Source organism: Pyrgilauda ruficollis, unplaced genomic scaffold (genome assembly GCF_017590135.1).
Source record: "Pyrgilauda ruficollis isolate IOZ18807 unplaced genomic scaffold, ASM1759013v1 scaffold65, whole genome shotgun sequence".
In the NCBI taxonomy this organism is placed as follows: Eukaryota; Metazoa; Chordata; class Aves; order Passeriformes; family Passeridae; genus Pyrgilauda; species Pyrgilauda ruficollis.
Window position 1 is genome coordinate 3,640,903 of NW_024528266.1, and position 27,732 is coordinate 3,668,634.

The 27,732-nt window shown below is 39.7% G+C and overlaps 1 protein-coding gene across 4 annotated transcripts; it reads right to left on the bottom strand.

The window, feature by feature from the left end:
* Positions 1-74: 74 nt before the first annotated feature.
* Positions 75-27,453, bottom strand: DNAJB14 (DnaJ heat shock protein family (Hsp40) member B14). Of its 4 annotated transcripts, XM_041484228.1 has the most exons (8): positions 27,155-27,453; positions 21,329-21,503; positions 12,284-12,429; positions 9,127-9,312; positions 8,662-8,756; positions 7,897-8,006; positions 6,502-6,674; positions 75-4,819 (listed from the first exon to the last, which is right to left on the bottom strand). In XM_041484228.1, exons 1-8 carry the CDS (start codon positions 27,285-27,287, stop codon positions 4,695-4,697), a joined length of 1,143 nt encoding a protein of 380 aa, XP_041340162.1. In that variant the 5' UTR covers positions 27,288-27,453; the 3' UTR covers positions 75-4,694. The 4 variants fall into 4 exon arrangements, 3 of the variants coding, with proteins under 3 accessions (XP_041340162.1, XP_041340161.1, XP_041340163.1); XM_041484227.1 differs by lacking the exon at positions 6,502-6,674; XR_005956541.1 differs by lacking the exons at positions 75-4,819; positions 6,502-6,674; positions 7,897-8,006; positions 8,662-8,756 and adding an exon at positions 11,461-11,569 and having other exon boundaries at positions 9,186-9,312.
* Between the last annotated feature and the right edge of the window lie 279 nt (positions 27,454-27,732).

A 27,732-nucleotide genomic window follows, 5' to 3' on the forward strand; every position in this document is an offset into this window, starting at 1 on the left:
TAGGTCCAGTGAAGTTTCCAAAAAGTCTGAAACAGAGATAAGCCACTTTTTGCAAGTAACAGAGGAAAAGGTCATTCAAAAGAACAAATTTATTTGAATACTGAGAATCCATACCTCCTTCTTAGTCCAAGCCATGCACACACAGCAATTTGATAAGGACTTGGTCATATTAGAGATACTTAAAAGAGAACCCCGTAAAATCATTGTGTGACCTTCTGGTAGTATTTTGAAAATGCTACCTGGGACAACCTTGGTCTTCTAATTTATTAAAATATTCCCTACTATACACAAAATGTTTAAAAACATTGCAATTTTTTTTTTATTTGCAGCCATGATGCTCAGTAATAAATTTTACTTATTTCCCTATCACATTTTGAATAAAAGCTATGCAAATGCATCTATGAGATGGCTCCTGTATTGCTATTAATGGGAATTTATTCTCCCATCCCAATAAGTCTTTCTATACATGGAATAAACCAGTACTGAAGGGAGAAGTGTATTCTGCATGAAGGATAACATCATAACTAAACAGTGTATTTTAATATTACTTCTAAAAATGTGGAGAAGCCCAATACTCAAATTCCTGCCAGACTGAGCAGTATGGGAAGTATAGTTTATGATGGTGTCCTGCTTTCAGCTGGGATAGGGGAGCTACTTTTCTTCCTAGCAGCTGGTACCGTGCAGTGCTTTGGATTCGGTATGAGAATAATGCTGGTAACACACTGATACTTTGGCTGTTGCTGAGCAGTGCTTACCCTAAATCCAGATTTTTCCAGTTTCCCACACTCTGGCAGTGAGCAGGTGCACAAGAAGCAGGGAGGGAGCACGGCCAGGACAGCAAACCTGAATGTGCCAAAGGGCAATTCCATCCCATGGAGCATCTCACGGTCAGTGTATGAACTGGGGGCTTGGTCAGGAGCTGCTGACTGCTCGTCAGGGACAGGCTGGGCACGGGTCAGAGTGTGGTGAGCAATTGTGTTGTGCATCACTTCTGTTTCTTGGGGCTTATTCCTCTCTCCCTTTTCCTTGCTATTGATCACTGAGATCTGTTTTTGTTTGTGATTAAACCGCTGTCATCTCAGCCACAGGTTTTGCCTGCGTTTGTTTCCCCTCCCCGTGGCGCTGTGGGCGTGGGCGAGCTGGCTGCACGGCGCTTGGCTCATGGCCGAGGCCAAACCACAACAAATGGCCTATTTCTTTCCTATATTTACATTATACATAAGTTATAGCTTCAGGAATTTATTTAATATTACCTGCTTTTTAAAAAACAAAATGCTTTTACTATTGCACTTTCCTTCTATTTGACAGAGCTACAAGAAGTCAGAATAACAACTGCTTAAGGGTGAATGAAATTTATGAACAAACAACCTTAAAAATATTCTTGCCCTCCCATTTAAATCCATTTACAGCATTTATTACAAAATTATATTAAAAATATTTATTATTTAAAGCTGTCTCTGCTGTCTATTTAAATGCATCTGTTACATTTTCAGTGCTGTAATGTTCTACCATTTCTCGGAAACTTGTAAAAGAAAAAAAGACCGTTTAAAAAAAGGCAAAAAATTCCAATTTAGACTTGTTTTACCCAGAGAACTTGGGAAATGTTCATCAGATGTGAACACTGAACTCACTTGTGACTCAGGATGCTCCATAAATAGAACACATATTGATGTTATATTTCAGCAGATGCAAATCACCTCCTTTTTTCATTAGGCTATGTCAGAGTCATGCCAAGATTCTTCTCTTTTTGCAGGGCTTTTCTGCCTGCCCTTTTGAAGGATAAAACCAAGAATCCATGCTCGTGCTATCTTTAACTCTAGATTAAATGGAAGGTAATGACTAAATAAAAACAGTAAGGAGCAGGTAGCTAAAATGTTGAGGGATTTTTAGTCAGGCTGTTCAAAACCAGTTTTGTTTTCCCCTTTTCTTTCCAATATCTTATTTTAATGGGAACTTTGCCTTCTGAAGAAAGGTCATCTGAAAAGATTTAAGTACTCCACCCTCTCCAATTTGCATTTTGCTCATGAGAAAATTAATTCTGATCTTTCCAGAAGATTCCCTCAACAAATCCAGAGAAGATATTGACATTTATAAAGGAAAAAACCCTTCAGACTTGAGGAAAAAAACCAACATCATGAGGAGAAAAACACCCACTTGAAATATTAAAAGAATGTTTGCAGGCCATATTTAGAGCAGCTTAATCTTCATGCCACAGGAAATCACAGCATCCTTTTGCACATTACTACATATTTCAAAGTGTGCAACTATTTAATCTGTTAAATGCTAAGCAGCATACTTCCACCAGTATAAACATATTATTTCCTTTTCAGAAAGTGCTAATTGCAATAGGTAGTCAAATGAAATGTTGCAGTCTAGGTCTCACTTTTAACCTTCTGGGATGTCTGTGTTGCCATAGGGCACAGCCAGCACATCATTCCAGTTTGCAGAGGAACTGGCAGCAATGGAACCAAGCTGACACAGCTCAGCATCCATCCCTTTCCCCACTTCTCACCTGCACCAGAAGTGGCTGCAGGGCAGACACAGCCCATAAGATTATTATAGGCAGCTTTGCTGAGACCATCTGTTCACTCTGACTTCACAGTTCCAATATTTGATAAATGTGTTATATATCCTTTTTCCTGTTAACTAAAAGATCACTTGCAAGCTCAGACCCATTTGTAAACAGGAAGGCCCAGGTACCTGTTAAAGCCTCTGGAACAACTTTCTTCATTTAAGAAGACACAGGAGTACCAGGATGTACTTTGATAGTTTGTTTTCATTAATATAATTACAATACATTCTGGACAGTTACAAAATCTGGGGAATCTGGTTTTCTCCATAGTTTTTGATTGCATATTTCAAACAACTGGATGCCTTTCCATTACATCTGAACCCTTTGACTATAGTCTTAGCAAGGACATTCAGTACAGCAACCCTTTTTTTTGTTGTTTCAGCAACTTTTAGTTCTGTTTTGTGCCGAAGGCTCTTATGTCCACCTTGAATGCTGGTTTAGCTGCTAAGTTAAAAGCCTGCAGCCAGTTTCATGTTACACCAATTCAAGAGAAGACATTTCCACAGGGACAATTTGGAAAAGGGATATATGCAAAATGTTTTCTGGGTCACTTGGAATAATAGCATTTAATGTATTTCTAAAGTCATATCCTGCTGTAGATCAGAAGGAATTGCAATGAAGTCAGATAAAGTATTTAAATTTTCAGTTTAGGAGAAATATTTGGCTCCACACAAACTGATAGCATTGTTCAAAGATAGCAGTTTTCTCAACCAAAATATATTTCCCATAATACAAGCTATCTGGCATTCTCAAATACAAGAAACATTCCCTTGCGTAACACTGTTAAAATGTAAAAAAACATCAGCTACTGAACCTAAAAACATTTTCAACACACTTTGATAAACTTTAAGTACATTGTACTTAGCTGCTTCAGAACACCTCTTTGCATCAGCAGGTGTGGCTACATATAGTTTCCATTTCCATTTCTGAGTTACATGATCTTCCATGTAGGAGCCAAACAGTAGGCTTGCTCATTTCTACAAAGTCAGTCCAGCTACACTCTGGTCCCAAAAAACACATACCCTACCTCTTCTGACAAGTGGTAGGGCTCTGACCATAGGAGCACACTGCAAAGCAGCAAAGCATTTAAACAGTTGGCAAAGGGGTTGGAAGGCACATAGCTTGTCCTTAGCAAAATCTCCCTGTTCCACTTGCGGTGCCATTGAGGAATCAGGATTGGGATGTAGCTTGAAATAAAAAAGTAGTAAGAAAATGGAAGCCTGCCAGGAAAAAAAAAATAGGTTGCCTTTTTATTTTAGTGTTAAGATTTTAGTGTTGCATGTTTTCCTCCACCTTTCCAGTGAAAATTAAGGAAGCTATGGATGCATGTTAACCATACGTATGGACTTACTACTACTGGAATACCAAATGGCAGAGCTGCTGTAAACTGTTGCAAGTACTAAAAGCAATGTTTGTAATGGTCTGTACAGCATTTGCAAATATTTGCTTTGAAAAGAGATTAGTGTAGTTCTTATTTTTCTCAGCATTGCTTAGAAATGCTAAAAAACTACAACAGCTAAACTGCTACTCTACACCAGATCAATTAACCCCAACAGATATTTAGGAATATATGCCATTATATTTAAAAATACCAAGTTCCTCTAAGTGGTAAACCTAGAAGATTTTACATAGAGATAAAATATTAAAAATTATTGTTTCAACTCCACACACTTGACATCTGAATAGGAGTGATGTAATCATACTATTTATTCCATCAGTGAGACAAAATGTAGTATGGAACTAAATTTCTGAGATTTTTAAATAGAAAGTCATTTAACTCATATATACACAAAGAGTTCTTTCCACAGATATTTACATGGCAAATATGTTAGAGGAGAACCACTATGACTAAGTCTCTACAAGTATAGCATCCTTTCTGAGCTATTCTCTCTGCTGAAAGAATTCACAGAAGCTTTGAAGTAAAATCTAAACAATTAAAGTTACCTATATTTCACAGTAGGTAAAGAAGCCGTTAAATGATATTTCAGCATAAGGTTTCTGGAAACAGCTACACAGTAGAGTTTTACATCCACCCTCTTTTCCAGCATCCATGGTGAAACTAAATCTCTTCTCAGTTCCAGGAGAGATAACAGCATAGGTAAGATGTGTGTGTAACTGTAGCTCATCCTCCTCGGTAGAGGCTGGTCAGCCGTTCTAGCTCTTTGCAGTTCTCCATGGACATGGACTCTGCTTTCTTTCGGAGGCGGTCGTCTCGATATACTTTTGCTGCATAAAGTAAGTCTGTTTCTTTAAGGAGAAAAGAGAAAAGATTTTTTTGGTTACAAACTGAATACTTGGCACATGACAGAGCTGTAAGAAACACCTCAGGTTTTAATCCTTGCCCTTTTTTCCTTCTCTCTGTTCTAACTTCCCTCAGACACCACCGAAACAGCACTGCTACAGTTTTCCTTTGCTGGATCTTTGTAACAATTCCATCTTTTTGAGCAGATAAAGCTGTATCAGCCTTCCAGCTCCCTCAGAGTTCATACAGCAGTATCTGATTAACAAGAAAAAAACACACCCTACAAAAATCTCCGACAACAAAATAACAAAAAATCCCCTACTACTTCTGTCAGACCTCATGAAACATTACAAATACAGGCCACTCTCAGTGATCCTGCATTGTTTGATACCTCTAGCATCTTGTCTGTGCCCCAAAAAATCCAATCTTAATGTTATACCCTTTACTTCAACTGATGCTGATTGAGACTGTCAGTGTTCAGAGTTATTAATAATTAAGAGCTCTCTGTATTATACTGGTGCTCAACAGCTTGACATTGCTGAGCACTGTCATTCTGTAAAATCTTTTTTGTCACTTCAACTCAAAATGCAAGACATTCTTAAACGTCAATTAACCCTGGATAGATTTTAACTGTCAAAGAGATTTAACACACAACAGGTATTTTAAATCCATAAAACCACAAAATCAGCTGTTTCTATAATCAGAAAAAAAACCCCCAAAACCAAAAACATTAGGAGCTTCTTAAAATCAGTTTAGGTAGTTTTCACAACCTGATAAATTACAAGTACCAAACAACTGGACTGCAGAGACCAAAGCTGGGCAGGAACATGTGATCTGACTCAGAGAATTGCATTCTATTTGCTTCTGGTCAGTTTAGTGACAGTTCATGAATGAATTATTTTTCCAGTTAGCTGTGACTGAAGCTCACCACCTGAAAAGTTAAAACCATCTGGTTTCAACACTGATGTAATTTTAGCAGTGCTCTTCCCACAGAGCTCACAAAATGGTCACAGATAACAGAATAACTGGTTAGAATTGATGCTGCTTTAGAAAAGGCTGGTGGTGCTCTTCAGTAATCTTATGCTTTAACACTGAATTCTAGGTTTCTGAAAAGAAGTAACTCATTTTATAATACTAGACTGGAGAAACAGATGGCAAACTAAAACCCCTTGTTTTACAGGATGTGCTGCCTGTCCTTGGTTGCCTGGAAAAGCAGTGTTTGTATGTACTGTGGTCCAAGGCAGATTATTTTTTCATCTCTCTGGAAACACCTATGTAAGCTTCTGGTTTATTTATTTACTTGTATAAAAGCACGTAGGGAAATGAGCTATTGCCATGATAAAGTAATGTGGAAGACATGAGAATTCTGTGAAATCACAGTGAGTTAAGGACAAAAGCTTTGTCATTATCAATTCAGTGTAGTCTTTCATTTTCTGAGAAATGGTCACAGCTAATAAAGCAGCAGGTTAAAATTGCTGATAATCTGCAAATGGTTGTTAGATCACTGAGTAAAATTCAAAAACTAAGTGACACTGGGGACAGTTTTAAAGTGACAAACAGCAGGAGACCTTACCCTTACTTTTGCATTGAGATATTGTAATACTACAAGCACTTCCTTCTTGTCTCAGGCAATTTATTTTTATAGTAGTACATGATTTCATGAAATGACACATATTACCAAACTTACTTTGTTGCCTCTCCTTCCAACAGTTATTACGAATGTTGGATACATAATCTTCTTCCACACTCTTTTCCACTTTCTGTAATGACACTCCTTTGTATTCATTTCTAAAGTCCTTATTGACATAATAAATGACACCCAAATTTTCTGTCTGCATTTTTATGGTCTGCCCTGTACTTCTGCAAAATAGGAGGCAGGGGAAAGAAAGACTAAACATTAATTTGATTATTGTTTTTACACCACAAATAGACTTAAAAAAAATATTGCCATTACAGAACAATATCAGCACATTCCTAAATTTGCCATTTTGAGACAAATAATGACAAGAATGGCTCTATAATCTGCTAGAGAATAAAATTATTGCATTTACCAAAACATTAAACTTCTGCTGCTTAAACACTTGATCTCAAAAAAAATCCACTTTACTAAGACACTTATTTCACACCTCTTTAGCCAAATATAAGTTTTAATAATAGAAAATTACATTCAAACTCAACAGAAACAGGTCACTATTCTGTAGCAACCCAGTACAGCATCCCCATTCCGAAATGCTTGCTGCTAGCCCTGATAAAGTCATTTTCCTGCTGGCATTTTGTAGATTAAAAATCAAAGACCAGATGCAAACATTTTGGCAGAAAAGCTTTTCTAAGCATTACAACAGCTTAGCTGCAGAAGGGAAGAACATCCTACTCCAGAAACAGAGAACTTTGAAAAATAGGAGAAAAGAAACCTTTCTGTTGTGGGGCTCTGCAAGGAACTAAGGACCTTTAAAACCAGTGTGGTGAGTGGGCTATTTCTACCACTTACCACCTTTCTACCAACTGCACACTTGAACCAAGTTACTTATTTCTCACATGAAAAAAAAAAAAAGGTTTAAATATCCTACTGTATGAAACAGGTAAGTTTCACAAGTAGAATTCTTCACAAGAAAAAGATGATTTTACCATCACCTAGAATGAAGCAAAGAACAGACAAGCTTCCCAGCTGTCATTATATTTAACACCTAAATAAGGATGAGAAAGTTGCTTTCAAATTCTTCACCTTCTACAAACACAGATTACCCCCCAAAGAGTAACAAGCTTTAGCAGATTTCAGGTTTTGGTTAACTGTGTTGGAGATGCAAACACCTTTGCAATTTGCCATGTTGCATGGACCCACTGCCTTGTACTAGACCTCCTGAACTTCAGGTACTGCTGAACCTCTTCTCCATTACATTCTCACAGCATGTTCTTCACACCTCAATTGTTTGTTCTGCTTCATCTACACCTTCCCTCCCTTTTCTTCACTGTGGGAAATCAAAGATCAACTAATGGAAGACTCTCTACAATGCTTCTAAGTGGGAGAGGGTGGTTACATCACCTTCCCCTCTGCTTTAAGGTGATGTAATTAAGCATTACTTACGATCTTGGGTATAAGGCGTAAGGAGGGTTAGATACCATCAACTGGCTCAACAAGGAGACAAAGATCAACACAATAATAGGCATCAGCTGAATGACCATAGAGAAACCTCCCTAAGGAACAAAACAGAGTCAGGTATTTCATAAACCATCAAGCAAACAGGTAAATTCTGACAATACTTAATGCTAACTGTGACTTTTTGCTTTAAGCCTCAAAAGCTGCTAGGAAAACAGTAACTGCAAACACTGTGATATTACCTGAACTTTCAAATGCATACACAATATTCACACAGTGCTCAAGCTGCAGGAGTTCATGGCTTAGCACGTACACACAAGCAAGTACCAAATAAAAGCTGCATTCAGCTACACTGTATGCCATAATTTGGTCTCATCTATACAGGGATTTGTGGTTATACAGGACTAGAGACAATTCATGTAGGTGAATACTGGGCTGTAAGTTCCATTCTTACCTCAGCCCAAGTAAATTTTTCCATGCATACAAGGATTAGTGGCCACAATTACTGGCATATATAGGTTAATAATACCAGTCACCAGTAAGAGACTGACATACAACATCAGGTTTACAAAACCAGGCTAATTACCTTCTCAAATTTGCATGCCTATTTACCAGTCGGTAAGCGAACCACCCACTGAAGTTTAAAATACCCAACTGGCAGGTACAAGTCCTCCTCTACAGTACAGAGCTCCTGTACAATCACAATACTGAAAGCAAATTTTGTAGTTTAAAGCCAACGGTGCTTAAACTTACATCACCCCTCTCTTCCTCCCTCTCGTGCCCACTCTGACGGTGCTGGTTTGGATGGCTGTAGCCAGCACGACCATTAGAAAATGAGTGTACACTACCTGAGGAAGGAACATCCACATTTAAATCATGTACAAAAATACTATTTAGAGGTCAGTACAGAAGCAACATAAAGCACTTTACATTACTCCACAATAGCTCATAAAATTACATTAAGGTATCTTAAAAAGTTTCTTAAAGTAAGTATTGCTTTCAAAGTTGCTTAAAGTAAGTATTTTAAGCTGTATGATAGTAATCCCAAAGAACTGACATTTTTGGGATTTAGCAACACTTGAGGGAAAAATAAACTACGCAGATTGTAGAGTTGGGGTTCAAGGCTGTCTGGAATTATTCTACTATTTTATAATGTCATGAACTCTAATGCCACTCTGGGCAGTACATCTTGACAATTATGCTGATGTATACGAATACCTGTTGGAAAGGCCCCTCCAAAAAACATGTTGAACAGATCCTCTGGAGTAATATCTGCCTCACAACCTCTATGGAAGTTGAATCTGCCATTGCTAGGGTGATTGCAAGTTTGCTCTTCACTGCCTGTAAGGTCATACTGCTTTCGTTTCTCGGGATTACTCAGCACAGCATACGCATTTCCAATTTCTAAAGCAAGGAATAAAACACAACTCCCATAAATGCATGATAAAAGCTGTTCCAGCATGAAAATGCAATTTCAAAGTAAAAAATAGGCAGCAAAAAGATGCAATTTACTATATGTTACAAAACAGCTACAGTAGAACAAGGTCCAGAAACATCTCCACTTTTCTTCGAATAGCTTCCACTAAGTTTCCCACCACCGCTATTCAAAGGCCTTTTATCCTTTGCAGAAGGCAGGAGAGCTTTGTTTCCTTTTCTAGGGGAACACCTACCCTTGTGGAAATGTTCTCTCTCACTGCAGTTACAAAAAAAGCATCAAGCATTACAATGAGACTCTGAAGCTGCAGTTTGCTCTAGCAGCCTAGCTTAAAAAACCATCATGGACTCAGCAGGTTTTCTTTGGTTTCATTTGGTGAGTGGTCATTTCTTGGCTCAACTTCATTGTATACAAGAGTGTGAATGTATTTTTCTTCATGCTTCTGAAGGTATTTATGGATTACATTAATAACACAAAGTTTTGCATGATGTAACCTGAGGAGTAGAGCATGCAGGTGTGACAGGAATGTGTGTGTTCCTCAAGTGGAAAATATGACCTCAGTGTTTGGAGGGCCTGTCCTGGATTCTTGTCCCTGTTTATGCCATGGTATCACAAATGAACAGCTGCCTTTTCGGCAGCAGAAAGGAAAAAACCTCACTTAGGTAAGCACGGAAAATATCAGCAAGAAAACCCACATATACTGCGGACTTCAGAAGCTTTTTTCTTGCTGTGCACAGACATAATGATCTTGCAGATTGATGGAAAGTATGCGCTGCCACTTGATGAACACTCTTCGCTCAGTCGTATCTTCATTAAACCCTTTCTGCCTTCCTCTTTACTCTCTCCTCCAGGCCTCTCCAACAAAAGAGTTCTTTTGCAGCCAACCAACCCAAGGCACAGGGATTATGATTTTCAGTGTTGAAAAGCCATCAGTCATCAGAAGTTCGTGAAAGGTGCAACACTATAACCTCAACACAGGCAAATAAGACTGTGGCTTTATAATTAATTTTTAAATGTTATCCAATCTAAGCAAAAGTTAATGAGTTTTAGCTACATGTATTTTAGGATGCCCTTAGGAAAAAAAATGAAGCAATTCCTTTAAGTGAAGGGAAAAACCCAAAGGAATGAAGCCTGGTATTTTGCACTGAAGCATGATACAAATATGATACATCAAATATTGCTCTGTTGCTCAGTACAAGGATAAAACTGGTAGTGAAAATTTAGATTTTCCCAAGAATTAAAAACTAAGAGAGATAAATCAGGTGACTGCACATAAACTGAAGTTACTTTATGTGACCATACTGTCACAATATGCCTGTTTGTTACTTGCTCTTGATTTTCTGGTGGTAATTCACAACAGATTTGATTCCAATATAATTTGCTTTTCAAAAAGGACATAAAAACGAAAAAAAAAGCCACTGTTCAAAAGTTTCAAAGATAAGATTTTTGATTACATGGATAAAAGATGGCAGAAGTTATTACATTTGCACAGACTTTTTGATTTAAAATTCACTTCAGTGAGACTGCTCAGTACAACAGACGAGTAGTACTAGGTAGGTCAAGATCTAAGTAAGTACATTACTTATCACGAAATGCAATTCTGTTTTATAATGTGACCTTTCCTTAAAATAAAGCATTATTATGAAATAAAAACTACTGTTATGAACTCCTTTTCTCATGTCAAAAACTGATCAGATATCTTTAAAGGAAAACTAAGCCATAAATTTACTCAGCCATACAAAAAGATTACGATAATTTAAATGCAAGAAAATTAAATAATTTTTGGTCAATGAGATTCCCCTACAAAATTTTTTGTTCATTTACTCATCTATTTAAAAACCAGAAAGTGAAATTCAGGTGAAGAAATTGGACTTGTAGAAAGTGCTCATGTTAAATAAAATATTAACAAGTCGATTTTTAACATTTTAAATATGATTTGAAGTGCTATTAACAAGGAAGAACTATTTTATTCCCACTGCCTGAGACGATTTTATAGGAATAGTACCTTTTAGATAAAAACATCACATAGCTGTATTAAATGAATCAATAGCAATCAACTTTCCTGCTCTGCTGTATCTACTTTTCACCTGGAATTGTTAATATATTATTATAATTACCTCTTAAAGTCTGTATCAGAAGTCTTGCTCAGGACTTTTTTTTTCTGTTTTTCCCTCCCCAATTTAAGTGTTTTATCCGAATGATTTTTTCAAATGTCTGCATGTAAACCTCACACAGGAAAAAAATAAAAAATGTACCATGATCAGATTGTTTATGCATTATCATTTCTTACAGATTCACATTTTTCTTCATCTGAGATGAAGCTGTAGTTTTCTTTAAAAAGCTTTTTTTAATAACTTCCCTTGTGTAGGGCTAAGCTGGGCAGCCTTAAATAAGGTCAAATCAGACTGTAAATTTTACCTCAAAAATGGTCAAAGGCAACTACTAGTAAGGCCACGATTGAACTCAGGTGTTTTTAGGCAGAAAAAATAGTAAAACTGCAAACATACAAGAAATTCTAAGGAAGAGGCAACTTAGTGTGGCACATGGTTCAGTAAAAACTGCATTTTGCTATCAAGGATTGCTTTCTTTTATTTCTAGCTCAAGTACAGTAAAGATCCAAGGCAATAAAATTCAATGAATACATTAAGTCAACAACAGTAAAAAAGTGCAATTGGGTTTCACAGGTCAAGCATTTGTTCCCTGTACTGAACATTACAGTCAATTTTCTGAAACCAAGCCCTACTGCCAAAGTCCATGTTATTTATCTATACTTCTAATATAACAAAGGTAAAATATTTTCTTGAATAAAAATGTCAGTTCAACAAGAGCTAAAAAACACATTTACATTTGTAAAAATACAAGTGATCGATGCAGATAAATATGTTTTATGTGGATGAAGTTTAATCATAAAAGAAATATAAAGTAAAAATGGTGTTTTACTTTTAAAAGCCTCTGTTGCTCCAGGTGCATGGTTTTTGTCTGGGTGGAATTTCAAAGCAAGTTTTCTATAAGCCTTCTTTAGGTCTTCTTCACCTGCATCCTTTGACACTCCAAGGACTTCGTAATAATTTTTACATTTCTTTATACTGCAAAAGAAAATGATGTAAAATGTTGCAAGCAGAAAGATGTAAAAGTAGTGGATTAACACACAGCTGTGAGTGAGGTCATATACTACACTGGTGCACTATATTACATCTTTTGCTTTCAATATAAATTATTTTTAAAATATCCACTCTAGAAACAAAGAATGTAATTTTTTTCATAATAAACTCAGAATTGTGCTTATTATGTACATTTCTTTTACTTCTACTACCACAGTTGTAAGAAAGGGTTTCAGTTTGCAACTACTGTAGCATTTCCTCATCCACAATTACATTAATATTGCTGTTGATAATGCATAAAAAGAAGGTTCCAAATTTACTTTGCACAACTAGTAGGTAGGAAAATGTGTTTTGACTGTAAACAGCAAATGCACTTCAGTATGAAGGATATAAAACAAAGCAAACAATACCTCCCTTTCTCCAAACAAAAGTCAAATCATACCATCACTCAAGCATTCCCTTTTCAGGGAATAAAACATGTGAGAATACTTCTGCTGCTGGGAATGCACCTGGATCTTAACAATCTTTCTGTAAGTGTTTATGTAAATTCAAAGTCACACTATCAGCTCCAGCAATTACATATTTAGCTTATCTCATATAACCAAGTGTAGCATTTTTTAAAACTCAAACCTCAGAAATATTCTTTACGTAGGCTGTCTAACCCAGACAGGAAAAGCAAAATCTGGAAATGATGTAATGATTTAGTATACTTCACAATACCCCAGAAGAAAGAAAGAGCACTTAGAGGAAAAGTGAGAACATTAATTCTTGTGGGCAGGAAGAACTGATCAAACTAGGAAATACAGCTTAACAATCAAACCAAGTTACTTGGGTAAGAATTCAGAAAGAAAAGGCTGAATCCCAAACTTGCACTGCAGAAATGAGGCACACTGACACGGGATGCATGCCAAAAGAAATGGGCTGTTCTGAGCAAGAAATAGAAATTACATCCATAAATACTTTAAAAGCTTCACGTGAGTCTCTTCACTTGGCTGTAATTTTATCTACATTCTCCTACATGCACAAATGTCTACGTAAATTTGGGTTTAATGTTTCCAAGTCTATACACAGAGCAGCCATGTGGAAAACAAGGGGGCAAGCCAGCCTCTGGCATTCCCATGAAAGAAGTATGGGTATCCTGTAATTAAGGGAATGTGAGTATCACAAGTACAACCACACCGTCATGTGTGGTCCACCCTACTTCACAGATTGATGAAATCAAGTTTCATTTGAGGGATCCTTTTTCCTGCATTCAAATACAGAAGCTTTTATAGAAGCCTTGGTGTAATGCTCACAAGAGCACTGAAATGAATGTATGCAGGCAGCTGCCAACACAAACATCCTGTGAAATAAATATAGCTCATTATATTGAAGTAACATTTAATAAGCTCCAATTAGGAAGCTGATAGAGCTAACTAAAAAGAACACGGTGAATCCATCAAGAAAGGATGGAAAGAAAATGCATTAAATTATACTCTTGAGTACTGGAAACTTTTTTGGTAATCTGCACAAGCAGAAAGAAGTGTGGTAGTGTACAGATCCTTTAATCCATAGACTCAATGCCAGGATGACTTATGTACTGTACCAAGAACGGGTGGCTTTATTCAAATGTGTAACCATATCAAATTAAGCTTTTATTTCATGGAATTGCTACCTCAGTATCCAATCTAAGTTGTCTTCAACAACTGCTTCTGAGCTCTCTGTTTGTGGGCCAGACTCTTCAGAACTTTGGTTGATATAAAATTACATAGCAAGCCATCAATGTTTAGCGAAGTTGTTATTGTTTTAGCATTAAAACTCTGGTGTTCAACATCCATTCATGTGTTTTTAAGCACTGTGCATCAACAACTCTCTCCCTGAACAGCATATTGTCATTTTTCATGGAAAAAAACCTAACATGGAAGTTTATTTACTTGCAATATACATTCATTCCACAACTCTAGGATGCCAAAAGGAGAAATACTGGGGAAAAAAAAAAAGAGGAATGCAACAGATGCCAACCTGTACTTCTAACTCCCCAAAACCCACTTGAGAGCTCTCTCCTGCTCACAACCAGTGGATGTTCCACAGTGGATGACCCTCAAAGGAGAAGCAGCAACGGTGGGTATCTACCAAAAGATCTACAGGATTAATGCAATCACCTCCATGCAACAGCTATCCTGAACCTGGCCCACAACTGAGGTATTTTTATTACTGAGAAACATGTTCAGCCGAGGTATAACACGTTTCTGTTTTTTCTTTGCAAGTCTTTCTTAGTGGTAAATGAAAAATTCTACAAACACAAATGTGGAACATGCATATATGTATGGAAATTTTGCAGTTCAGCAGGACTTTGGATTAGGCTGATCAAGCTTTAAAGCTAAAAAACATTAAATTATCTTACAAATTCACAGGGGGCAAACCCCATACCCAAGCCTGGAATTTTCAGCAGTGACCTTGTGCTATGAAGCCCTTGCCACACTCTGCCATTAGCCAACAGTTTTACACCACTGCTTGGCCACCACAAGGAAAAACCACCTGGACTGTAAGTCACCAGCATCTGATTAATGCAGCTTCCTCCTGGGAGGGAGTCAGTGACTTTTGCCAGGAGATTCCTGACACAGCACAATTCAGGGCAATCATAACAGGGTAACACTTCCGTTTTTCCCCCCTCAGCTGAGTTCATGTGAATTTTGCACCAAAACTTGCACTGGGGATGATGGGACAAGCAAAGATGATTAGCAGGTGCTTTCCAGTTAAACAGTCACCAGTGTTTGTGATCTACTCCTGAGAAGAAAAACTTTAATGCACCACAAATGGAACCTGGTAAGTCAGTTTATCACAGGACAAACTGTGGGGTCACCAGGACTCAGCTCACACAGGGCTGTGCAGCCACAAGGCTTCTCTAACTGAGTGCACTGCTGGGTGCACACTCAGATGCCCCATCCCTCCTCATCCTTTAAGAGATACCCCAAGTCTTCTTCCCCCAAAACTCCACTCTCCTGATGAGAAATTTCTCTCCAGCTGCTGGAAGCTGTTGGAAGCCATGGCCAACTTGATTCTTGCCCCTCAGAAGATGCAGAGATTTCTGGACATAGTCCTCACCTTTTACTTTAGTACACTGACCTCTGACAATCCCCACTCAGCCAGAAACCCTCACCTGCACCACTGAATTATCCTGTGGAGATTTGTCATGGGAAGGCAGGTGGATAGAAGGATGCATTCCTTTCTCACTTTTCTCCTACTACAGGGCACAAAACTCAGCCAGTAAATGCAGGGAAAAATTAAGGGTAAAACCAGTGGAGGTTCTAGAAAAGCCCCATCACTGATGTTATTGCTGGCTTTTAACTGCACCTAAAACCCCTGCAACACTCTCAGTATAAACAACTTCCTGAATGCTGCATTGCAAATTATTGTTTGTTTGATCTTGCTGCCCTTAAGGCACTGCAGTTCCTACTGCTAGTTTTCTTGCACACATAAACTCCACGCAGACATTTATTTTTAAAATGCTAATGTACACACCACTTGCTTACCCATTCTGTATTGAACAGGTTATTTTTGTTGTTCTTTATTTCTGGCTTATTTGAAGTGTGGTGTTTTCACTGATACTTTGCTTGGGGTTTTGTTTTTTTTGTGAATTGCTTTTCTTGTACTTTTCATTTCAGGTTGGATCACTTCTGTATCTGAATTACTATCATACTATTTCTGTTAATTCTCTCCTTGTTGAATTGTTAGTCCCCTGCCAACACCTTGGCACTGTTCTTCTGATTAACAGATTTGCTGGCTGTTCCTGAAATAACACCTGACTTTTACAAAATAGACTTCTCAAACTGCAGGAGAGCAAGTGATGGCCTACATTTACCCCCAGTCTGTTGACAGAGGTATCTCATCACGACTTGCAAAGCTCCGCTATCCCAGCCTGCAGCTGACAAGGCACCCGCAGAACTGGTCAGCCAGCTTCAAACTGCAGCACCAACAACTCTGCTGGATGCTGGGCTCCTCTCCATGCTCTGATGGCTGACAGCAGAGGAAGCCCTTCAGGTCCTGAAACGTCTCTTCTCACCTGCAGAAACCCTAGGGCTGCCACCACTGGCTCTCCTGTGACTACAAAATGATGTGATCCTAATGCTGTGCTTGTCAGATCACTTTTCAAATCTACAATTCAGATTAGGTCAGCACTGCCAGCTTTTATCAGATTAACAAAACCTATCAGAGACGCTTGCCTTACTGTATCAAATACCTGCAGCAATGCACAATCATGAAATTTGGAGTCTGATGAGGTATTTCAAAGGGTCTTCAAAGCCTCATAGGAACTGCCCAAAAGACAAATACTTCAACCAGAAGTATGTCAAGGGAGCCACAATTATTTCTCCCAATGGTAATCTGAACTAAGCAGCACAGTGAGTAGCAATGTGAATGTTAGTAACAAAGAATCCAGCAAGAGGAAGCTATACTGACTTCTGATCCTAGAGTTGAGCAGAAAAACACAGTAAAATGCAGACCAAAATCTATACAGGTCAAATTTCCAATTATGCCAGAGAGCTTGATGCAAATGGTATGTTGCAGCTGAGCTGGGAATGTACCAGTCACAGTTTGGGTGGCAAACATGGCCTGAAAGAAGTGCTCTAGATTGGGAAGAGAAGGTCACAGCATTGTCAAGGAACTCGAGCTGGTACCAGCATATCCCTAGTTTCTGAAACAAATGCAGAACTCTCAGACTTCTGTTGCACTGATAAATTCAACAACACATTAGGGTGCTTGTCTTACTACCTTGCTCTTGGATGCACCTGATCAGTTTGTTTCTACTGTGTGTATTATATGAAATAGTCAAGGCTGTGTTTACATCAGCATACTTTTCTCCAGATTTTATTTAAGATTTTATTTTAGTTCTGACCTTTCTGACAAAGTCTGTCATGTCTTCTCTGCCACTTTTCTGTGACAAGCTCTATGACTATGATTTCCACCTTTATTTCTCAACCATTCAACTCGATATTTCAACAATTCATGGCAGCTCCACAGCCTAATTAAAGGCAAGCCCTGATTTCTTTGCTTTGGTGGTTTGGTTTTTTTTCACACATATTGATTGCTCTTATTAATCCACTTCCAGTTAATTATCTTCTCGACACCAAGCTAGAAAAGAACCAATATCACTCTTTTTGCTGGATTTGCAAAAGTGTCAGCAGAATGCCTGGAAAAAGTCAGTCACACAACTTATATTCCTAGTTTGATCCATGAAATATGTAGAGGCAATTTTTTTGTTCACTACGTGAATTCAAATCAAGCTACAGATTATTCCTGACCACTCCTAAATGACACTTAATACTGCCTTGCAAGGTTTCTACAGAACTCATGCCTCTATTTGTTTGGTTTGGTTCTATCACAAAGATCCAAATACAAAATTTGATTCTTGTGCTTTCTTCCAAGAAGCAGGCACTGGCAAGGCAGGAAAAGCAGTATTCTGTTGACCACAGTTTTCACAAGACAACAGTGCAAATTTAGCATACTGCTAGTCATGTCAGTTTTCTTTCAGATGTCAAAAGGGTAACATGGAATACATGCTATGGCTTATTGACTAAAAAAAAAAAAGACCAAAGAGGTCAAACACCATGTGCATCTTAAGATCATTTAAAGAGAGCCTGTATAAAACATACAGTAGGAAAATGCTTCATTTTTTGTCGTGCATGTGGTTCTCACACATTAGTCTTAAGCTGAAATTGCTTGTGTAGCTTTCAGTTGACTGGAGACTTCTAGGGCACTTGCTCTAAGAAGGCATTATGTCTACTGTGGGTCCTAGCATATTTCTGCTAGCCTCCTGTCAATATCTCCCACATGCAGGTCACCTAAGGGTGTTAAGACAACTTGATCCAGTTCTCAGTGACAAGGTAAGGATCATTAAGAAAAGGATGCTTGTACTACAGATGGGATTTTCAAAGCATTTCCACTAAAAGCAACAAAGTGCTGCGGTATCTCTCAACCTTCAAACTGTCACAGTGAAGTAGCGAGCACAGCTCCCACAAAGAGCAGCATTACCCAGCACTTATGCAATCAAAGGAAATATGTTACATCTTACGCTTCTCCCTGTTGAGCAGCTTGCAAGCTCACGTAATACTCCACAGAACTGTTATGGTAACTTGCTAGTGATCAGTGTCCCCTGTGTATGTGGAAAAAATGAAGCCAGCACAGAGATGCTTGTTTGTACTTGTAGCTACTCACACTACTAGAGTAACCTTGATGAAAATTAATGCAGCAAAATTAGTTACATTGCTCCAAGCATGTCCTCACTATGCTTCTTAAATCTGCTGTCACAAGCAAATTCAAGATAGCTATACAATTCCAGGAACTTTAATCAGTGATCCAAGCCAGGGAGCTCAGAGTCAGTCGCCCTGACAGCTCAGTAAAGCTTACAACAAAGGCATTGGAAATGGCATGGAAGTGCAGCTGAAAGCAGAAGCGCTTTCCCTATGTCTACATTCGGTTACTGAACCAAAAACTCCTAAAGGGAAGAACATTTGAGGATAATGACTTTTTGAATCATGCACATGCAAACCACTCTATTTGTCTGATGTCCATACCGAGTGTCAGAATTTATTGAAGTTTGGAGGTTTTGCTACCTTGCTGTCCATAAACTTCTTCCCTTACAGAAAAAAGACAACAACTGGGCATGAAACACTGTTTAAAACCACCTCTTTTCACACACTATTTCTTTAACCAATTCAAACATCTGAAAACCATTCCACTGCGGTACAGCAGAAGCATATGGTGGCGACAAACTCTATTCTCTAAAGAATATCCTCCCCAAAGGGGCATGTTTCATTTAATTGGAAAAATCTGGGGCCTGACTGAAGCAATATCATATGCTGTCTGTCATGTTTCCAACTAGAAAGCTCATTCTCACTGTGGTTTAAACATGAACTTTCTCTCAGTTATCATCACTGAATGAGTTGTATTTTTCCATTTAGTTTTAGGCCATTGCTTGTATTTAATTCTGCTCTCCTTGGCAAGGCACACACATTTTTTAATTCTTTATCACAAATTTTTTAAGTGGTTTATGTCACTAAATAATAACATGACAAACATTTCAAAACTTGCTCTGTTGATCACTGCACATCTAAACAAAAAGATCCATCTCTCTCTAAAGGTTCATGAACTGCTGTATTAAAAGATGGCAGCGTTCCCCAAGTGAAGGTGAAGATATTGTTCTAACACATGATTTTAAGTGGTATGTTAAACAAACAAACATGGGCTGTTCTGCAAGGTATTACAATCACTTATTTTGCAAAGATCTTGGTATGTTTTAAAACTCCATATTCAACATTCGATATTCTTGAAGCAATGTTGCATCAAGATTATTCTCAATGTGCAATTCTTGAACACCCCTAACTCCGCTCCTGATCTCAAGAAACTGGATTAAGTTCATATAGCATCTAACAAATCCCTTCAATAAAGCAATACCCAATACCACAAAAGCCTACCAGAGAAAAAAAGCTAGCTCCACAACACCATTTCAGTCAAACAAAGCAGGCAACATACCTTCTGCTAAAACAAACAAACAGACTGATCTTGCAGGGAGCCTGATGTTGAAGCAGACTGCAGCTCAGAATGGCACGTCACAGGTGAGTGACTACTGGCACCAAGACAGCCCTGCTTGCAGCAGCTTTCTGGGAGAATGTGACATGCCTTATTTTGACCTAAGCCACACTTACAGAGGACTTCTTTCTGGATATTTTGTCTCACACACGTGTGTCCAAACACACATTCTACATTCATTTTAACAAAAATATACAGGCTTATCTGTGTTTTACTTTAGATGTATCACAAAGGCAATAACATTAATTAAGCAGAGATGATGGCAAATGAAAAGCACTAGTAAATAACGCCAAGAGGATAATCATGTGAGAGCTGCTGCTGTCTACCTGCCTGAATGCAGAGCTTCTGTATCAACTAATAAAAAAGTACTTCTTGCCTCACTGTTAGCACAGCTGAACAGATTACTGAAATTCAAGAAGATCCCAAGATCATACCAACAGTAACATACATTTCACAGATGCACATAAACCCCCCACCCCCCCCCAAATTTCTCTTATGCACAACATCCAATATACACAAACTAGGAGACAGGGATCTCCTGATTTTCCTTCAAGCTCCCTTGAAAATATTTGGGCTAGGCTTATCTGAAAATACTGGGGTTTGAGCTGTGCAATTTCCTTGCTATATCCATATTTCTTTAGCAGAAACCCAGGCACATATGAAACAATATTTTTCTTGCTCCTACAGCCAGCAAGAATGCAATAATAACACGACTTAAGAATTACTTGCCTCAAAAGGGCATTTTTATTGACCTTTGTTTCTTTTCACACATCCTTTCCTGATGTCACCTCCTCTTAATACTATCAAGCTGCACTAAGCAGAGTTTATACTGCAACACAGATGATGTATTCCAGTGCTTCTCAGACACCTTTACATTCAAACCAAATTAATTTTAACATTTGTCGAAGTCCAGTCTTAAGACCAGTACAGCAATATTAGCTTGAAAATAAACTTTACGAATGACCATGTATCTTTAGTATAAAAATATTGAATAGAAACACTGTCCTGCAAATTGTACAACAGAATTTTTATAACTTTTTCCATTTACCATGAGATCGTTTCAATAACTATTTTGAATATTATTTTTCCATAAAGCAGCCTTAATAGTTTGAAGAAAGGAGCAGCATCTTTCTTGCAGAAAGTGATAGTGTCTCATTTGGTGTTTAAAACCAGCAAAACTCTTCCTTCCAGTCAAAGTTCAGTACCAGTAACCCCTCTGAGCTAACCTCAAACTTCCTGTGGCTCCTTTAGACGACAGAGTTGAAAGGGTAAGTAGATAATACACAGAATGAAAAGCAGTGACATATTTAAGCCATACCTTAATACTCCTTCCATTTGGTCTTTGTTGTAGCCTTTTCCACTTTCACCTGCAGCAGATGCATTGCTCTCCTTCGTGCTATTGGGTTTACTTTGATCACTGTTACTGGCTGGTTTTCGGCAGTAAGCGCCTCCCCCAGCAGCACTTCCATTCTTCGTAATAGCTTCCAACAAAACTATAAAAACAACAGTATATCATAGTATCATTACAGGTACTAGTGAGTGAGTCAGGGCTCTCAGGTATCTAAGATGAGAGCACCACATAACAAGACTTGCTGCTACATCCTCCTTCCTTATTGATCACCACTTTGCGTCACAAATGGTTCTGCAGCCAGTCTAACAATTCCTTTTTGTGGCAAAACTACGGAAAAGTGTTTCAAAATTAGTGAATGGCCTCCTCCCATCCATCTCTGCCAAGGTAATGTAACACTGGAGAGAATTTGTCCAGGTGCTTCATTTCTAGATGTTTTTTAGAGGCACTAAACCTGTGCCTTGGGGTAAAAACATCTGAACACCTGAATAAGCAACTGCAAATTGAAGAGGAACTAACCTTACACTCTATAGAAAGTACAAAGTATGCCACACAGACACCAAGCCCATCTCCAGCACATTTCAGTTCCTACAGTACATACCTATCTGTAACCTGAGTCATGACTGCCACAAACTGATGCTCTATTCCTTCCAGGCAATATCAGCTGAAATTCAAACCACTATTAAAGTGCCACAACCAGCCAAGGACCAGCCAAGAACAACCAACTCAAGACCTGAATCTTGAAAACCAGTTGGCTTCTGCTAGTTCTTGAAATCCTCCTTCATTCCATATTCCAGCAGATCTCAAATTTAGCAGTTTTAATAAACATTATACACAAAGTCTGGTTTTTCTTTCTGTATGTAAGCCTGTATTTTGGGGGTACCTGTCTTAGCAATGAATCAGAAACAATACCATTCTAACATAAGGGACTGCACACAAAGTATAATACAGATCAAAGATTATTAAATAGTCCACCTTTCCTGAAAACAGATTCCTTCAGAGCAACATGGCAAACTACATAGGCTAAATTTGTTTCATAAATAAAATTAGTTACTATCTGCATTAAAAATGCACTAACAAAACCTGCTAAGGAAAAATGTCCTCTGCGCTGTGAAAGCATAGCACTTTCTTCTAGAAAGCCAGTGGGAAGAATCCTTAAGAATTTTCTCTTAAATTTAAAAAAAAAAAAATTCTCCTCTGCTTAGCATGGTCTTTCTTAGAGCAGCAGAAAACTGGGATCCTGATACACATCATAGCTTGTGTACCACAGGAAGAATTGAAAGTGGAGCTTTGTTGAAAAGGAGAGCCACTTCTTAAAAGCTCCCCAGTATTTACTTTTCCATTCACTTATTGGCGAATAGCTACACTCAGCCTGAAGACAGTGAGCTGACTTCAGAGCCAGTCCTGCCCTCCGCCTGCCTCAGCAAGACTCATGGATTGATCAGATCAGCTCTTTACAGCAGATAGAAGGAAACAACTAAGCTTTAGATGTCTAGTTGTAACTGAGGGCATGCTCTCACTACAAATGAAATCTGGAGCTTGAAAACAGGACAGCTACAGCTGCATTATGGATTATAACTGAAGGACACATTCAATATTTGTAATACTTTATTCTAATATCCTCCATTGTGGCACATGAAGTTCTCAGGTAAATGAAGTAATAACAACTCCAACAAGGTGACCACGTCTGCAGATTAAGAACTAATCAAGAGCAGAGCTTTGAACAGACAGTGCCCTGGGAATGAAGGATTTCAGTCTGCATGTGCTCCAAAGAAGTGCTACCAGAAAACAAAACAAAAAAATAATTATTTTTCCATCCAGTGAGTATGACATTTAACATTGGCATCACACAGAGTCCTACTGAACACGTGGCCTTCTTGAAACAATGCTTACTCAAAGTTTTGCAGTTCCTCCTTTTATACTGGTATTGCTCTAGAAATTTCTCATCCCTGCACCAATATTTATGCAGAACCTGTGGGAGCAGAAATGGCAGAAATGCAGGCATGGCGATGGTTTGCATTTTCAACATCCAGTGTTTCTTCACAGCAAGCTCTGTGGCTCTTAAGTCTCTTAATGAATAGGTTTGGTTGCAGTATACTTTAAATATCACTATTTTCTAAACCCCTCCTCGGACCTCATAATGGAGCTGCATTGCTGAGAATACAATGCAGGATGCTTAAAAAAATAGAATTCAAATATATCAGTGTGAACTTCTTAAAATAGCAGGACACAGCGTACACAAACATGCTATTGTCCTACACTGAAAAAGAAAACCACACAAAGGGTATGGGGCCATTGTTTCCTTCAAACAGAAGATACAGTTTAGATATTCAGAAAGTTCTCTGACTCTTCCATGAACTGCTGGTGGTAAAACCAGCTGTTAGATTATTCTACTAACACTGCACTTAAGAAAACTTTCACTGTGCATCTAGTATTTCAAAACAGGGCATATGGGGAACCAAAGACTTATTTTGTTAGCAGGTAAGACAACGAATCTTATCTCTGAGTGTGCCTGAAGCCTCTCTTGTGTGTACTATTACCTGCTGTTGAATGAAAGATCCTTGGACTGCATTTGATTCCATTATGCATTGAACATGACTCCCCTCCCCACCTACTTTCACTAATGGAAGAATTCTATTTAGTTCAGAACTTCTCTTAATGCAACAGTCTAAAAACTAAACTGACATGCTCCCAAAAAACTTGTTTTTAAAGGCAGCATCAGAAATGGGGCAAGAAAATCTTAAGAAGCACTAAAAAAACAAGTTTTCCTTAACATTGTTTTCTGCCTTCAAACAGAATGGCTCCTAAGTTTGAAAGGGACATCTTGTCCTTTGTTACCTTTAAGCTCACTCTAAAAAATCTTTTCCAGACAAGCGATTAGGTTCTGTTCAGTTGCAAGATGAATCATTAGCAAAAACCAAAATCAAAAAAATTTTTGAACAGCTGAAACATAAAACAATTTTCTAGCAAAGAATGACGTCAACGTGGACACTGCTACTATGAAGTCATTAGCTCAGAATCATTAAACAAGCACTGACCTTACATTTCACACTAGTAAAGCCTTAAAATAGCACTGCTGCAGTCAGCGTATTTCAGGCAGAAGCTTTGTTTAGCAAAACTAAACTTCACTGATGACTGAACCAGTGCTGAATGCCCTTTAAATGTAAATGTTGCCAAAAGCAGATCACACATAGTATTGTTTCAGAGACAATAGTTAAAACCTATTCTCTGCCCTTTTGTCATCCACTACAACACCAGGAGGAGGAGGAGGAAGCTCCCACCAGTAAAAGATTCAGCACTACCATTCTCATTGCTTTTATGACTGACAACTTCGTTTGTGAAATGGTGGGCAATTGTTCTCAAAACAATACTAAAGGTACAGCATACGAATAATCTGCAACTGCAGGGAGAAATTTGTTCAACCACCTTCTAACTCACACTCCAGAGAAAAGTAAGTGAGCAGACAGACAACTGGGGCTGCACCACATTGTCCTAGCACCATAAAAACCCAACACATTATGACTGTAAAATGAGAATTTGTGTTAGAACTAAATGAGCTCACAAAACCTTAACTGCTTCTTTCCCTCTGGTATGTGCTATGACACATTTCTGATTATCTGAATTACGAATTACAGGTTGGATTTTTTTCTTCAAGTGGATCCCCAACTAAAAGATGCCAATGAGAGCAATTTAATTTGTTCTTAGTGTAAAATGCCAGTTGTAATTTATTGCAGCCCTTCCAGAACCTGTCCTGAAAAAAAGACAGTCTGTGTCCTTGCACTTTACTGCACTTTTAAGAGGGCCATTTAAGTACCTCAGACTTTAAAACCAAAATAAATCCAATGAGCTGGTGTTGTTTCGGGAGGAAATGAAATGAGTTTGAAAGATTTAACCACCTCCACAGAGGTTCAGATAGAAAACTGAAGCACAGAGATATTAAATGTTTAGAGTCCCCTAATTTCTAAGTACCTAGTTCAAATCAGGCCTAGGGCCTGAACTTTTTCAGTGGTATTAGGGCATGTGCATTCTCTTTAGCTTCAGATGGAGGTTTAACTGCCCACCAGTTCCACAAATCAGGCCCTTGTTTCAAGCTGAATACCTGAAAAACGAAGCACAAACAATTAGCTGGTCACTAATGGAAACAGCGTGAACTGACTTATTTAACATCACGTAGAAATTCTGTGAAGCTTTAAATATAAGAAGACACAATTCCCCAGATTACAGCCCACTACCACAAGGCCAAATTCTTTTCCCCAGCTCTGTACCTCATTTGTGATTGACTTTGCTAATTTCCACAGTGAATAAAACAAGTGTCCTACAGACAATAGCCTAATTAGCCATCTATTTCTTGCACTGAATACTTTATAATGGTGGTTATGTAGTGGCAGTCCTACTTAAAAAAAAAAAAAAAAAAACAAAAAAAACCAACCCAAATGTTCAAAACAAGTCAGATTTTTTTCCTGAAAGCTACTTTAAACTCTTATCTTTGAGATATAAGATACAAGCTGTGTGAAGCAGATGAAGATATCTGCTCTCCTTGGTGAAAGAAGCTGAACTGAAATCCTCTGCCTTCCTGCTCCTGACCAACACAGATTCCAAAAACCTCCAAATATTTTCATGCATGTCATGTTCTCAAGCCACAGAAATTTAGGGGAATATGGCTACATCCATACTGTCTTGCAGGAGAAAAAACCAAACTCTTGAAAAATTAAACACTAATTAAAAAGGAAAAGCACCAGTGAAATCTTCAATTATTGTTTGCATATAAGAAGAAGTCAGGAGATAAGAGGCCCAAAAATTCACTGCATCTCCTCACAGCAACTTCCAGTCAAGATCTGGCCTCGGACTTCCACTGCAGAAATGGCAAATGCCTTTAAGTGGTACAGGGCACTGAAGTTGTTCCTACTCCTTGCACAGCACAGACCACGTAAGTGAGAACCAGAGGAACGCAACAAGTCCCTGCTGCATCCAACGGTGCTTTGAGCTGACTTCTGGCACTGTGTGACAGAAAGGCTCCAAGACAGATAACAGTCCTACATACACTGAAACCCTACTACTGTTCCTTTGAGACAATTATTTTTAACACTCTTCACTAAAAGGTTGCTAAGTATTTTTCCAGTTTTTAGTATGGAATAGTCAGAAGAGCTAATTAAGTCTGGGGGGTGCAACATATTCCATTTTCTCTAGGAAAGGTAAACCCGTGTGCAATTCCTACGTGGCTGCTGTACAACCAAAAGGGAACCAAACGCAAGAAAACCCAAACCACAAGTATATTAGCGAATGAAGACACGGTCCACTCTGGAGCTGCAGCTCTCATTGCAAGCTGTTAGAGAGGGGTGATTCACAGTGACAGAAAAGCAGCCAACCCAGCCTGTCTCGGCCTGGGGCCTGAGATGTCCTGATGTTAATCGGGGCTAAGCCTCGTCTGTATGGCTGCGCTTTTCCTGATGGCTGTAGGGAGGAGGGGGATGCAGGCGAGGAGCTGGGTGGGCGCTGGGAGATCCCGCTGGGAAGGGGGAGGTGCGCCCACTCCTGCGCAGCGCCTGACGCCAGAGCCATGCCCTGGCGGGGGAAGGCACTGCCCTGAGCGCCGCTCCCGGGCACACACTCCGGCCCCTCTCCCAGCCGAGCCGCGCCCCCAGCGCCCCGGGCTGCCTTTGGGCCGGGTCCCGCTCGCCTCAGCCCGCACGGCCCCCGGGCAGGCCCCGCGCCCGCCCTCCTGCGGGCCCCGCGGTCCCTCCGGGCTCGCCCCGACGGAACCGGGCCGCGGGCAGCGGGGAGGGGGCCGGGCTTCACCTCGGGCCGTCTCGGTCGGGTAGAGCTTCTGCGCCTTTCCCAGGAAGCGGAGGGCGCGGTCGCGGTTCCCGGCCTCCAGCGCCTCCCGCGCGATCCCGATGCACTTCTCGGCCTCGTCCCGGTTCCCCTCCATGGGCTTCTCCTTCCGCCGCCTCCGCCCGCCGCAGCGCAGAGAGAAGGGGCCCGAAGCCAGAGCGGAGGCGGGCGGCGCGGGGCGTCAGGCGGGGCTGCGCTCACTCCGCAGGGCTCATCCCGCCGCTGCCCCGGCGCTGCCGCAGCCCCAGCGCGGCGCTCGCACCGGCGCCGCGCATGCGCCGCCCCGCCCGCCCGGCTCCGCCGCGTCCCGGCCCGGAGCGCTGGAAGGGCCGGGAGCGCGGGGATCGGCACAGCCGGGAGCGCAGCCGCCCTCCCGGCCGCGATGGAAAAGTACCGAGCGCGCTGCCGCAGCACTGTGGCCCCGCACGGAAGTGAGGGCAGCCCGCGCGGTGCCGTGCCCGGCTGTGCCTTTCGGTGCTCATTAGCACCTCGCTAATTAGCGCCATCAGTCTCGGCCCGGCGAGGAGTGCTGGCCCAGGGAA